The 15,322-nt window shown below is 44.1% G+C and overlaps 1 protein-coding gene across 2 annotated transcripts; it reads right to left on the bottom strand.

Moving 5' to 3' along the window:
* Positions 1-6,212: 6,212 nt before the first annotated feature.
* Positions 6,213-13,611, bottom strand: tent5bb (terminal nucleotidyltransferase 5Bb). Of its 2 annotated transcripts, none has more exons than XM_068575608.1 (2): positions 13,184-13,611; positions 6,213-7,882 (listed from the first exon to the last, which is right to left on the bottom strand). In XM_068575608.1, the coding sequence occupies exons 1-2, from the start codon at positions 13,337-13,339 to the stop codon at positions 6,860-6,862; spliced, it is 1,179 nt and encodes a 392-aa protein (XP_068431709.1). In that variant the 5' UTR covers positions 13,340-13,611; the 3' UTR covers positions 6,213-6,859. The 2 variants fall into 2 exon arrangements, with proteins under 2 accessions (XP_068431709.1, XP_068431710.1); XM_068575609.1 differs by lacking the exon at positions 13,184-13,611 and adding an exon at positions 11,705-11,849.
* Between the last annotated feature and the right edge of the window lie 1,711 nt (positions 13,612-15,322).

Here is a 15,322-nt window from a genome sequence, read left to right as displayed (position 1 = left end):
TGTGATTTACCCCCCCCCCCCCCCCCCGGGCACAGCCGGAACCCACGCGGGGTTTTGATGAAAACAGAAGTCGTCCTGTGCTTCCCCACCCGGGCTGATCCGATGTCATTCCCTCTTGCTTACGGCAACTCAATCTGAAGCCCCGGCCTTGTGGCTCATCCATCACCCTCCCTGCCTCCTCCTCCTCAGCGTGGAGCCGCGATGCCGTTGCCTGCTGAGCTGTATTTCAGGAGGAAACATCAACACGCGCTGGTGAAATGTTGCTTCTCTTTTCGGGACTTGATATACAGTATGTGACTCTGGGAAATCCAATTGAGAGGAAAATGAGGCCCGAGAGTATGGCGGGCGGGAGGCATTTGAAGTATGCTTGAAATAATACCTTTTTCAACCTGATGTTTTATGAGCATTGACTCGCACATCTCAGACCTTTCAAACGCCATCAGGATCCTTTGAAACGAAATGTGTTCTGAGAAATCTTTCACACACAGACTTGCCTGGGTGATTTTTATTTGGGTTTCTGAGAGAGAATTCTTTATACTCAGGAATGCGATGGAAGTCTTGGATTTTTTTATTTCCTAATTCTAAATCAAGCAAACATCCCTCCAAAGTCTTCCAAACTTTTATCACCACTTTGCAGACTCATGGTTGTCTTGGACCAAAGCAAAGCTTCATTTTACTCATCCTGGCTGCTGCATGTGTATCATTTGGCCGCTGTTGAAATCAGCAGACAACCAGATGTGCTGTGGCTATTTCTTTTCTTTTTCTTTTAAGGGGGTAGAGGGTTTGTGAGTATCATGGAATAGACACTGTAAGGAAGCATGGTAGGTTGTTTGGCTCATATTGTAATATAACAGTGTTATATGAACTGTCTGAGACCACCTGATAAACAGGACTGTACAGTGTGAGTCCAGCTGGGTGCACTGGAGGCTTGGAGTGGCGGCATAGTAATCAATCATTTGAGGTGAATTCCATTGGTTATTCAAGTGGAGAGCTGATGTGGTTACCAGTGAAAGTGTCTGCTATCGCTGAATTCACCCTGAGAGCCAAAGTGAGCGGCTGGCAATCAAAACCATGCTGGAGCAGAGCACCAGTCCTCTTGAGCTAAGAAGATCCATATGGAGCAGAGGCCACACTTTTCCAGGGCTCTCTGTTTCCCCATGGCCCCCACAGTGGAGGAGTCTCTCGCAGGGTTAAAAGGAGCAACCCCCATCCTCCGTGCCCCTTGTTAACAGCCAGTGGCCCCATTTGGTACAGTGGCCATTAATATTTATGAGAGGGGAGCTCCTCGGAGCGGCCCCGAGGGTGACAAACAGTGTGACCTTTCAGAGGGCCCGTGTTTACTGTGGCTGTCAGGAAGCTGGTGGGATAAGGGAAGAGAGCACCCCCGCCCATCTTCCTCAAAACCAAATGAAAGCAGGCTGGTGTTTGGCCTGAGCACATGCTGGTGTGATACCATTAGTTTTTTTTTGCCTCCGGGTGAAGCTCTCTCACATCGGCTGCAGCAGCTGTGTGGACGACACCCTCTGTGCCATTCCGAGACGGGACATTTCCATTTAGCTAACCTTTCCCAAAATTGTGTCGTGCGCTCACACCGTGTCTCTTTTTGTGTATAGTCTACACCCTCAGTGGTCTGGGACTCTCTTAAAAATACAGTTAATTATTTTCAGTGTGGGAGTGACTCAGCAGAATTTCGGTGCAGAGCCGTCTGTGTTCTTATTTGTCATGAAAACACAGGCCGAGGCCTCTCTTCAGCGTCTGTGATGTCGTCTGTAAATTATAGGTTACTCGCTAATTTGGTCAAATAAAGCGGTGAGGGCAGTGGATGCATATGAGAACATTTATGCTCTGCTTGTTTTGGAAAAATAAATGCAGCTACTGAAGGGATTATGCAGTCTGTGTCAGTCCAGGAACATTTTTATTTGCTTGACTTTGTTGATTGATTCATCACTGAGCCGGTCTTTATGGGGAGTTTGCTGAGATTTTATTTCTATTATTTCTGTCCAATCGACCACTAATTTAACTTTTATTGCTTTCTCTGTAGTTTTATAGTGGTAGGAGAACCATGACATGTAATCTATATATGAGACTTGAACTGAATCAAAGTTCTTCCATAAGTACCACAGACGTTCAACATTGTGGTATAAGGTAGAATGGACTATACACCAAAAGATGTCTCTAAATATAGATTTCCTAAATGTGTTTCTGACATTTTCTGAAGCCGAGAAGGTACTAAAATAAAACAACCAGACGTCTGACAGCTAACGTGATCATGTAGACCTACAATACCATTCAAATGTGCAAAGGAGAATCACCACATGATGTATTACATGTAGGCTATTGCATAAATGTGTTTGGGTACTTCCTTAATAACATAGATTAGAGGAAGGTTGGATCATTCTCATGTTATTCCATAGCGTCCACACCGTAGGAAACACAGCCTCTTTAGTGGTCGACAGACTCCCAAGAGGGAAAGCCGACGACTAACGACAACAATAACTGTTTTGAACACAAAATAATACATAAATTATCACAGAAGACATTCAGTGTTGTCATATGATGATGGATGTATTTTTAAAAAAAGTCTCAAAAAAGGCTGTACAGTTCAAGGCTGGACTACTAAGCTTCTAAAAGGGAAAGTAAGGCCTCATGAGGAGACATGCAGCAGGACTTAATAAATCAATGCATATTAAACACATATACATGTTAAACATTATATCTCGTTATACGAGATATTGAAAAGGTGGCCAATCCTGCGCTGTGCTCTGAAATATAGTGTGTGTGTTGCAAACATAAACAATGAAATTACATATGAGTTTGCATTATCCGAATTGGAGTCCGCCATTTCCGTTTTTGTTTTGCTGCTTACATCGTGTTTTCTATCCCCAGTTATTGATGAATGTGTTATTCAGATTCAAAACTCCGGGACTTGTTTCATTAGGACGTTTTAGTCGTGACCAACAGTAACCACAGGTGTCGCCAAATCAACCATAATTGAACATTTTGGATTCTAACTTGAACGACCTCTTGTCCATGTTGGCTCAAAAGCTGAGGTGACCTTTCAAACATCGTAGAAGACGTTTTACTTGCAGATGAAGCTCATGTGATTGATTGAAAGCTCTGGAGCAGCTGCTTGACGGACCTCGTGGCGAGATGCTGATCCTAGCTGCTGTTTCCAAGGTCAAGAATAAACAGTCAACCTTAAAATCTACATATGCCAAACAGATTTTTAGTCTGAATTTGATTTAATACCTTCACCTATAAATGTCATAAAGTTTTACTCTTTTGAACAGAATTTCCCCAATAAATGTGTTTTTTTCACTAATTCTGTGGCACAGAAAAGTCCAAGGTGGATGCACAGTTTTTATGGCCGACAGTATGGCACAGGCAGCTCCTTTGCATTTCGGGACAACAAATATCATCACCATGGTGAAGTCGCTCTGAGTGTCCTCACATCCTACAAATAGAAATCCTGTGAGTTCCTGGGAATCGCTAACGACATGATGATGGATGGAGCGATGCCACCCGGTCCAGTAAAACAGCTTTATGAGAAAGCACCACTTCCTTCATTCTTCAGCTGCAAAGACTGAAATAAGTATCAATCTGATTCAATCGTTCTTGAATAAAAGAATTGTACTTGGTTTTATTATATATCAATTGCAGATTTTTGTACTTGTGGTACTTTTATGGAGCTTCGTTTGGATGGTGTCAGCTGAAACAGGGAAGGCACAGCCCTCAGCACTTTGATATCATATGTGTTTGGATTTGTTTACCACCCCTAAACTCCATCTCCCATGACAAATATTCCTTTCGCATCCTCCTTTCACATCCTCTCTTAAATTCCCTGCGTTCACCTTTCGTTTGAGCAGATCCAGCCGCCCGTGTAGCATCTCATCTCAATGTTGTTTTTCTGTTTATTTTCTATCTCCCCGGGCAGGCAATATATCCTCAAAAGGAGCTGCGAGCTGACAAAGGTGAACAGTTTGTTCCACTGAAGACCCCTCGAGGCTCCGAGCTCATCTTTATCCCCCAGGTGGTATCTGTCACCGCTAAAGAAGACATTTTCATAATCTAATCAGCCGACGTGTAAACCTTCCGCATCCCTGAACAACATGCAGTCTGCGATCGTTAGACGGAGATTACTCTTCACGGCACACCGACAGAGAGAGGACGGGAAAGAAATGATAGGGGGGTCTTTTAAGCCCCAGCGACTGTGGTGGGAGTTGAACCCAGAAGGGCCCACCCAAGTAGACTGAAGGGGGGGGGTGAGAAGGTTAAGCTGCTGCTGGGCGCTGTGGAACAGTATGGACCAGTATGCTCACCACAGTGTCAGATGTATCTGTGGTTTTTGTCCCGAAAAAACAAAAAACTGGGCCAACCTTGCCTTGAGTCTAAGGTTCACGACTTAGAAAACCCCTCAGCTTCTGTTGAAAGAAGTGTGTTGGTGCTGGAAGAATATTAACCTTTTGGGGTATTTTAAATTGTTATATGTTATGTTAAAATATGGCCGAAGGCTACACTTCTCTCAGCAAGGATGTACTCAGGCACATAAGTAATAGAGCTCAATTATTACGCTAGCATGCTCACCGTGTCAATGTAGTAAGGTTCAAGCTTAAGTCTGAGTTTAAACATGTTACTGTGTCAATATTAGCTTATTGGGACTAAACACAAACTGTTTTGCACAATGTTTCAGCAAAGTTTGATGGGAATTTTGGCAGTTTTGCAGGTTTTGGTCGAACCAAATCTTTTGATTTAAATTCTGAAATAGTTTTTGAGATACTTCAATCTACAAATGTCCACATTGTGGTGGCGCTAGAGAGGAAAATCATTAGGTTTCATTTTAGAGGAGCCATTAATGTATGTGCAAAATTGTGTGCCATCCCATGTGTTAGATTTTGAGATATTTCACTCACTAAGTCAATGTTTTTAGATGAAAAGTCAAAAGACCACCGAGTCATCCTTTGGGGACAATGCATGTTCCTCCAAAACGTCAACGCAAGCCATCAAAGGTCAAGGCGATCCATCCAACCGGTAACGTATTTCAGTCACGCAGAGACATCGCCCGCCATAGAGCCGTGCCGCTAGTGTGGGAAGCAAAGTTTCATTGCGATTAATCTCCTGACCTTCAACCGGTTTTACAACTCGTGGTAGTTTGTTAATTAATGTTACAGAGATGTTCCCGGCTCTCTGCTTGACTCTTGGGGTCTGGCCACCTGGCACCAAAATCACTGGGTTGTCAAAGATACGACAAGCGCTATCTCAGTGGGGACTTCAATCTCTCCCCTCTCGGGGTGTCCTGTGTTTCCTCAAGTGTTTCTGTAGCCTGTTGGATAAAAGTCTGACAGCAAACACAGGGAGGGAGGGGAGATATTCCCTTGACGCATTTATACATCCCCCTCGATCACTTTGACTGACACATTCCTTCCAAATTACTTATAAAGAAATAAGTGAGCGATGGAGCTGAGCATGTTCCCGACTTGAAAGAAGTGACAGCAAGCAGGTGTGTCCCGGCTCCATGCCATTGCATGCTCTATTAGATCGCAAGAAGTCGTCCCCCATGCGAAAGTAATTAGGATAAAATGTCGTAGGAGAAAATATTTAATCCACATAAGGATGAAAAAAAAAAGATCCGTTTTGATCATCCAGGAAGTGAACGCTGTAATGCATCATTAGATTTGCTGAGAAGCCAGCAGTCCCATTTCACCACCTGGTGCTCAGCTGCCTCTTCCGAGCTCCAGCCATCCAAGACAAGCAACAGCAATCTCCCCCTTTCTGAAGGAGGCCAAGGAAACCCCTTGTCAGATGCACAAGTGGAAGGAAATAGCTAATGTATATGCTGAGGCTCAGAGGAATCTGTTTCTGGGGGGGGCGGGCAGAGTTTGAACAAGTAAGTGTTTGTGTCGGGCCGTTCCGTGTCTGGCTGAGGGAACGCAGACAACACACTGAGGAGTTTGTGTGTGATCACGACAGATAGTGAAGATAGACTGAGGGAGATCTTTAGGGACGCCGTTACTGAGACAGACAATGGAGACGGGGTATGCGTTCATTATGCAAGTCCCCAGACTGACTTGAGTCAATTGGAGCATATTAGAACAGTTTGTCCTCATCTTACCTCTTTTTTTTTTTCAAACTTAAAGAAAGACCAATGTACCATATCGTTCCATTTTTTTTTTATAGATTTTTCTTTTAATGATTTCAAAAAACAAATACCCTGACCCTGGATATAAAAATGTAAAGAAACCAGGATAATAATACAAAACAAGAGTTTCAAAACAGAGCTTTCAAAACAATTATTACAGAGGAAATGCTATAAAGACATTTGGTTCAGTTTCAGGCACTTGGAACCACATACAGTCTTCGTTTGTCATGCTACACAAGAAAGTTTTTTTCTTTGGTCCTTTTCCCCTTTTCAAACCGGTCCGTTGAAACCACAGATAGAACAAAAAACTGGTTTCGCACAAAGTATTTACATTTAATTAAAGACCCAATGCAAGCCTCCATCAGAAAAGAAACAGACCTGGCAAAGTTCCTCCGTCACATATCAACCCTTCATATTTTGTCCATACATGTCCACATTATTTATGAAACCTCAACAACATAAAAAGTTATATTTATAATGGCTCAAATTTGATTTTTTTTTTGTTTTTTTTACAGCAGTATTAATCAATATAACTTAGTGGACTGGTTTTAATATAAGATTTGGCAACAAAAAAAGGACATTAATCCCTTTTTGTTCACGATGGGCCCCAAACCAGAAAAAGCCACAATGCTACAGAGGCATAGCGCGCTCCAATGAACGCTCATCTTTCATAAACGTAGAGTCAAAATCAAAACGCTCCCCTCGCTTCCTAAAAGTCGCCGCTCAACTGCAAGGCAGCCACGTCTGATAAGAGTTCCACGCAGCCATGTGTGACTGCACCTGTGCCACGTAATAATTGCTGAAGTTGACGTCTCTGACGTAGGGAGCGGGCTGGTAGTAGCAGGTGATGTTGGACAGAGCGGGGATAGCGTACTGCTCGGCCATTACGCGCAGTGCCAGGGCGGAAATAAGTGCCAGCGTCTGTCTGCGCTCGTGACCCATCAGGCACACGGTGCTCTCGTCCACCACTCGCTTCAGCGTCACCAGGCACTCGTAGCGCTTGTGCTCCATGCCCGCAAAGTGGTTCTGCAGGTACGTCTCCAGCTTCCTCTGCTGCGCGTGTATGTCGGGGAAGTCGATGAAGAAGCGCGAGCACATGTAGCGCTGCATCTGCTTCATCTGCGTCTCGCAGGACGGCCGGAAGCCGCGCGCCAGCAGGTGGCAGTACTTGAGCAGCCCGCCGCCGCGGATCTCTTCCGGGTTGCGGGTGGCAATAGTCCTGGAGCGAAGGTGGCTCAGAGCTTCCTCGAAGTCCCCGTACATGCTCTCGCCCTGCACCGTGGGGTGGAAGCTCTCGGACATGGCCGTCTCCGAGCAGCGGTCGAAGAGCAGCAGCGAGTCCAGGGTGATCTGGAAGGAGTCGACGCTGAACTCAAACTGCCTTCTCAGGGAGTCCACAAACTTCAGCTCCACGTTCTTGCCGGTGTTGTTGGACAGCGAGATGAGGCTCCACCGGTCCGTCTCTTTGCAAACTTTCACCAGTTTCTGCACGTACGCATCCTTCAGGGCGGGGGCGGTGATTCGATCCCTGCACACGCCTTCGGGCAAGAAGTCCACCAGGCAGTCCAGGACCACGTCCAGAACCACCTGGAAGGTTTGGTCATCAGTCAGACTCAGGCCGAAGATCAGGTCCAGGTCTTTGTAGCCGAGGCCATTGTCCTGGTGAAGCACGTGGCTGGCCGCTGAGCCGTTCAGCTTCACGTCGCTCACCCCCACGCCCCGCTTCTCCAGTCGAGCCCTGACCACCTGGAGGGCACACAGACAGGGAGGAAACATTTAATGATGGGTATCTACGAAAAGAGAACTATCAGAAGAGACGCAGTAAATACAAGTATGAGCATGCAAAGAAAGGAGCCGCGTTTTCCTTGCTGCTGAAAATATACGGAAAGTGCTGTCATTGCGTTGCCATGAAGCATAAAGGTGGAGCGTAATGAAGTGCATTTTGTTGTGAAGGTTGCATTCAATAAACTTTCCTGGACATCCAATTCATGTGATGTTATGGCAGAACAACAATAAGAATACAACTCCACGAGTTTGGTCCGAATAAACAACAAAATATATTTTTTCACATATGTACATGTTTATCTTTCACAAACTGTGTATATATATATCTATATATATATATATATATATATATATAGATATATATAGATATAGATATAGATATAGATATAGATATATATACCTGTTTAACTACCTAGTTAAACAGGTCTCAACTAGTAAGATGTGTTAAAAAAAACAAAACCAGTTTACTATTTTTAAAAACACGCCAGGTAAGATCAGTGACATGCAGAGTCAGAAAAGCCTGTGGCAGATACCTGAAGCAGGCCGGCTTGTTAAAGAACAAAGCGGCTGATCAGAGGTCGTCTTCCTTGGCTCAAAGATCAGCGTCATTAACCAACAACTGTTCTGTTGCATGAGGGTGACAATCGCTGTCACGACGCTCTGAGTTACCTAACCGATGCAGAAAGCTCATCTCTTCACGCATGACGTAGGAGCATCATCAACACAACAGCGATAAGCCGAGTGAAAGTCGATGTCTTTCTACTGTAGGAGACATAAACAAAGCTGTGAACTTTTAAACTCTGGCCCTGTGACCACCATGAGTGAACGTGATCCCGTCGCTGTCACATAAACACTCTTTGGCGAAGGTTTATCTGGTTATTGGAACACACGCACTGCTGCGATGCTTGGGAAAACGTCTGGGCTAGAGACAGCTGAGATGTTTATACTTCCTGTCTGTTGCATGACTCAAATCGCACTGAGAGGATAAAAACATCCAAACAAGGCCAAATCTGAAGAAATCCAAAGCCCAGCTGTCAGTTGTAAAACTCTTGCTGAGCCATAGGGATCTATCCTCACAGCCATCAATCTGAGCAGGTGGACATGCATCCAGTCAGGTAATCTGATTAGAGTTCATTTAAGACACCAAGATTTTAAAATGCAAGATGGAAACTTAATAATGTCCCACTACACCAGACAATGTTTCTGATGCAAAGTTAAGAGGAGTTCTTTCTCCTGCATGCTACGTAGTGAATATCAACCATCTCAGCAAATCAGTGTATTTCCCAAAATATTGATTTCTTAAAAACCAAAAAGGTTAGAAAATAAACTTCTTGATCACAAAGCTGATCTGCCAGTTTTCTCAAAACACATCGAGAGCATTAACAGCAAGCGGATACTGAGCAAAGACACCATATAATTAGGCATAAAGCAACATCATGGATTCTTTTTAAAAAAGGAAAAAGCCCCACGGCGGTATTTGCTCCGACCCCGTACTTAAAACCCGTTGGTCCGAGTTCACGGCACACTGTGATCGGCCTGTTCCGAGGGTGTCGAAGAGGAGCGCATGAGGAAGCACAGCTGCCACCCCCGTCATCCTTGTGCCTTCAGCACTCATAAAAACAAGCTGGTGCATTTCCCTCATGACGCACCAGCACCTGGCGAGCTGAGCAAAGGGGGAGACACTTCCGCCAAAAGGGAAAAAAAAAAAAAAAAAAAGGCCTTGTAAAAAAAAAAAAAAAAAAAAAAAAGAGCCGCTAAGACACACCAGACTGTCTGGTGTCGACAACGCCTCGGCGACACACAGACGTCTCTCCAGTCTCCTTCCCCAGACCAGTCTCAATAGTTTCCTAAAGTGTTTCATTTGAGCTGCGGCCTGAATGTGTCTTTTTATAATGTCAGGTTGAAATAACCCAGTCATTTACCAGCCCGTAGGCCCCTGGACACCAATGAGAGCTCTGGGCGCCGAGTCAGATGATCCGTCTGCCAAAGGATATGGCGACAGCAAATAAGGAGTTACGAGCCCCTGACCTTCGTCTTCACTCCAAATCTAAGTCAGGCAATCAGCAGCACGGTAGCTTTGCAAGCAGCTGGGGATGAAAAAGGGTTTTTTTTTTCCTCCCCGATTTGAAAAACTTTCCTGGAATTTCCTATGCACCGGGGGTGGTCATTTCACCTTTATGCTCGGATCAGGTGGCCTGAAACGTGATGCTGTGGAGATGGAGGTTTGGAGGATCTGCTTCAAGGGTTCACAAACATTTTAATATCTTCGAGTTAGCTTTGTGAGCCAGCCATGTAAGATAAAACTGGTGGGAGTGAAAGCTATGGTAAGAATAGCCCTCCTTCCATATCCTGAAACTGTGATTGCATCTTGAGATTTGACAGTAAAAAATCAAGCTGCTCTCCATTTATAATGGGTGAAACTGTGACCAGCTCAAGCGCCGCCTAAATTAGGTGACTCACCCTGTATCATAAGTTACGTAACGCAGCATTGAAATCATATCCTTATTTGTCAAAGGCACGTCTTATTGTCTCAATTTAGGTTTTTTAATTTGAGGAAAAAGTGAGAAAAAAAGGTCTTGCTGTGTCTGTTACTATATGTTTTACCCACAGGGCTGTAAACCAGGATCTTAAACACTTAAGTCATTAGGCCCAAGTCCCCAAAATATAGCCGCCACCCTCTTTGTTGTTACTTTCACATCAGTTAACGGTTTAATTAAAAAAATTGTAAATTGTAATTTCCAAAAACAGGCTGTACATGTGTTGTTTTAAAGGATACTAAATAATGTGTGTGTTGTTTTTGTTCATGTAAAGCTAGTCATCATGTTCAAACAACACATTATCAATAAACATCAAGTATAGGCTTAATAAATAAACTCACCCCAGGTTGCTAAAGTCAAAAATATAGCGCATTGGTGTCTCAAAGGTAACTGCCAATGTCTGCACACAGGAAGTGATGGAAAGTTTTATTTTGAAGTAAGAATGAGCCCTATTGACCACTTTGGCATGAAAAAAAAACCCAACTACAACTTTATTAACAGTCACACAAGCTGCAGAGATGCAAACTGGTTAATTGAAAGCCAGAAATTGAAAGCAAATTGCCTGATAAAAAGCTTTACAGAAGAGTCCAAACTGAACGCTCCCTCCTCTCGGGAGCACTGGGAGCATGTGGTGTCTTCATGTTGCTCATTCTCAACAATAGCCTAGTGAGGAGTTGGTTTACAGTCTGGCGACGGCCACTGTGGAGTCAGGCGACCGGGCTTCACTTACCACAGTGAGACATTGTCAAGCCTGACCTGCAAGCCCAGTGTTATTACAGGCACTAATCCGCCACTCACAATCTGCCTCCAATCCAGGCCGCTCTCGACCAACCCCGGAAAAGTGAAGCACTACTTCCAGTAGTTAAAACCATCCAGTTTAATTATAATAACCTGCAGAGCAGGGATAATAGAGAAACCACTTAGCGCATTGGCCTAGCTCCGCCCCCACACACAAACCCACTCGGCAAATTACGTAACGTATGACACACGCACACATCACATATCTGCGTTCTTCATCATGTGGTTCGGTGCTACCGGGTACGGACATGCGACCTCTGTAGATTTATCTTGCTGAGGGAACATGTTCAAACCGTTCCGACTGTGGTTTTGATGATTGTCTACATTAAAATGGCGAGTACGGAGGTGTCAGTTACAGTGAAAGTCTTTCTGCACTGCTCCCATGGTTCACACACAACCAGACCACAAACAGATGTTTTTTGTGAATGCGGCCCTCGGACAAACCCACCATTGAGAGGGGCTCCTCTGACTCTTCGGGAGTGTGATCGCTCGGTCACCTTACCCAGTGTGGGACGACAAGAGCCGTCTCAGGTAGACGGCTCTGTCTGGTGCGTAGGCTAAAAATGAATGACATTATAAAAAAAAAATTTTTTTAAAAAGGAGCAGACTGGCGGTTTTGTGTGTTTCAGCCCATTTACAATGAATCACACACATTACTGTCAGCCGTTTTCCAAAACATATTATAGTGGTTTTAGAGATCACCGAGTGTGATTTTCCTTCCTTCCAGGCAACCGTTGGTTTCCCTTCTTTGCCACATGGTAGAGAAATCAACTTGCAGGGACTTGAAACCCCCTTGATATATTCCATGACAGCGAACATGGCGTCCGCTATTATGTTTGTCAAAAAAATGGTATCATTGCACGGTGATGCAGTGCAGGCTTTTCCAACCGCTTTATACTTGCATTGTGCTCGCGAAATTCATAGACCAATTCATAATAGTAATTACAGCTCTTCATCTGTTATAGTTGGCATCGGCACCAGGCTGCTACTTTGCATTTCAAACAGAAACTTGTTCTCTTGAGCTCTGACTCATCGAAAGAATGTTCTTTGTATACATATTGTATTGTATATATTGTATTGTGTGTGTGTGTGTGTGTGTGTATATATTGTATGTTAGCATGCTGCAGAGTTGTCTAATGAAGGCAATGCAGCAGTGGGGATGCTCCTTGTCGATGATATGGAGGCCTCCTTGATTACAGAGGCTCTTGAAATGTTTATGCGTGACGGTCTCTTTCTGGATTGCCGCAGAAAATATGTTGACATAGGAGTAAAAATGATGAACCTGGACGTGCATGCAGGGACTTTTAAGTGATGTCCAGGAAAATTGCAACCCAGGCATTCCACCATCTAGTACTTTGCATTTCTAGGATATAAACTAGATCACTAAATGTCTGTTTAACAGATCCTGGCAGCAGCTGAGAGAGAGAGAGAGAGAGAGAGAGAGAGAGAGAGAGAGAGAGAGAGAGAGAGAGAGAGAGAGAGAGAGAGATGCAAGTAGTTTATTTTACAATTGAAGTGGAAGCCCCTCAGCTGGTGTCAGCTGGTTTTTAATATGTTGATTATGATGTGAAACACACTCAAATTCTATTGTATTCAACTTGTCACTCACTCGTTTTGTCCGTGTGTGTCTGAACTCCCCTCTTCGTTTTACATGAGTGACGATTTAATTGGAAAAACACTCGATTTGCAGGCACAACTGTATCCTCATCCTGAATCCATGAACCCTGAAGGATATTACAAATTAATCTCTCCCAGGGGAAGAAGCCCCAATGAAGAAAAAAATAAAATAAGCATAACGTGTGTGGGGCTGATTTATGACACACACTTTGTTGGATTCCACTCCTTCACCACTTCTGCCACGATACTTAATGTTAACTTTAATTGCACATGTTCAACACCCCGTGAAATGGATGGCGCGGGGTCTCACCTGGACGATCTGCCGGGGCTGCACGGACAGCGTGGGGAAGTTTCCGCGGCCGTGGATCGGGACGCTCTCCCCCAGAATGGAGTCCAGTCGCTGCACCTGATCCCAAGACAGCACGCTGACCCGCCGACTCTGATCCGCGGCATCGGCGGAGGACATGACGACCGGACTGAACGGGATGTCCACGGAGTGTGTGTGCGGGTGTGTGTTTGTGTTTGTGTGTGTGTGCGTGTGTGAAGTCTGGAAAGTGAAGCGCAGCGATCCCCTCCTGAAGAGCCGGTGATGTGCGAGGGTAACTGTGGAAAAGACTCGCTACAGGTCTCCTCTTCGGGGTTTCACAAACCTCCCAAATGCAATGAAGTGATGGGGAAGTTTTGTTGAATATCGGTCATCTCCGACGTAGAAACTTCCAGTGTGTGTGTGTCTCTCTCTGTGTGTCTGCACTGACTCTCCTCAGGGCTGCACTCACACCGGCCTTTTAGCGAGCTGGGATTACCAGGAGCCTCCCTATTGGCTGGCCAGAGATTTATGAACGCTTCAACATCCAGGACACTACAATCAGCGTACACACACACACACACACACACACACACACACACGCACACACGCTCACACACGCACGCACGCACGCACGCACACGCACACACCCACAAACGTATGCGCGTTCGCACTCGCACACGCACACGCGCGCTTCCCATGCGTCATGTGAGAGGTTCAAGGAGTGTCGGAAATATGGTAATTGAAAGTTAAGCGACCTAGTTCTCGATAAGCGCTTGAACACTTAGTACTCCAATAATGGGTTCCGCTTGGATGATCTGTTCCAACTGTGTTTTGAGTTTGTTGTCGGTAAATATGTTTAAAAAATACATGTATTTAGGCTAATCTATTTCAATTATAGGAATCAACAAAAAGAGCATTTTGCACCATTATTTTCCAATGAATGGTGCAAAATGCTCTTTTTTTTTTTTTAATGACAAGTCTTTCAACACTTACACATTATCATAAAAAGGGGGAAAACAGACTGCCATCGTTAAATAATACCAGAAATGTCTTTTTAAAGCTACGTGTGTGGTTTTATCCCCAACGCACTCAGGTAAGGTGTTTCCTCAAGAATATGTGGTTTGGCTCAAATAATTGGATTCCATTGCTTTAAAGTTCAAAAGACAAAAGGTACCGCAGCATTAGTCAGTTCAAGAAAGCATGCAGAAAAGCCTGTATAGGGATGGGAGACAACTGAAAAACAAAAGAAAAAACATACCCACATGCTTTGTCGTCATGCCAATGCAGGTGCCCTAACCATAGCAAAGTACATATTTTAACCCAAAGAATAGATCTTTTCAGACCCCTAAAAAGTCTGTTGACCATTGGCATGCTAATGTTGTTCTATTTAGCATGTGGACACATAGCGTATGTTTGTCATGTAAGTTTGATGGATAAAGTGACGGTCCAAAGTGTGTTGTGAAAGTGTGACCAGCTCAACCAACTTATGAAAAATTCAATTTGAAGGGACCTTGAATGTATGAACAAAACTGTCAATGAAGTCCAAGAAACTAAAAAAAAGTCAGTTGATAATTGAGAAGTCAGATGCTCACCAAAGTCAGAAAGATTCATTCTCTTGAGACCATGAATGTTAATTTATTAAATGTCCAGGCAGACCAACCAGCCATTGGTCGTCTGTCAGAAACTTTGTCCCCAGAAATAAAAAATGTACAACATCTTTTAATAAGGTACTGTATATTTCCATTCAACCATCCAGGTTATTATGAGGAAAGAAATGCCAATCAGATGTTCGTCCATGATTATTTTCATGCGCTAAATCTATTGTTGATTACAAAATCTCAGGAGAAATGGAAAGAGTCTTTGAAGGTCTGATTAGTTTTGGGGAAGTCCATTTTCCTCTTCCTTGTTCATCTGAAAAGAAAACTGAAATTACAAAATGTGAGACTGACTCGGGAGCTGATATGATGGCTTGTCATTATTCCTCCTTGTAAAATTCAAATAAGCAGTTCGACATAATTGAGGCACTAAATTAAAAACATGAACGGCACGTTCAAGGATTTGCATGTTATGTGTTTCAGAACGTTCTGTATCTCTCGGTGTTCTTGCACGCTAGAAATTACTTTTGCATTCTATCTATAGGCA

Source organism: Clinocottus analis, unplaced genomic scaffold (assembly GCF_023055335.1).
Source record: "Clinocottus analis isolate CAN_PGR_092001 unplaced genomic scaffold, fCliAna1.0.p SCAF_14, whole genome shotgun sequence".
In the NCBI taxonomy this organism is placed as follows: domain Eukaryota; kingdom Metazoa; phylum Chordata; class Actinopteri; order Perciformes; family Cottidae; genus Clinocottus; species Clinocottus analis.
Note: the sequence above shows the minus strand (reverse complement) of the source record. Positions and strands in the feature narration are given on the sequence as shown.

Coding starts and splice junctions, on each gene's coding strand:
- tent5bb (XM_068575608.1), bottom strand. CDS start 13,339: ATGTCCTCCGCCGATGCCGCGGATCAGAGTCGGCGGGTCAGCGTGCTG. Junction 7,883..13,183: donor AGCCCCGGCAGATCGTCCAG/GTGAGACCCCGC, acceptor TGTGCCCTCCAG/GTGGTCAGGGCTCGACTGGA.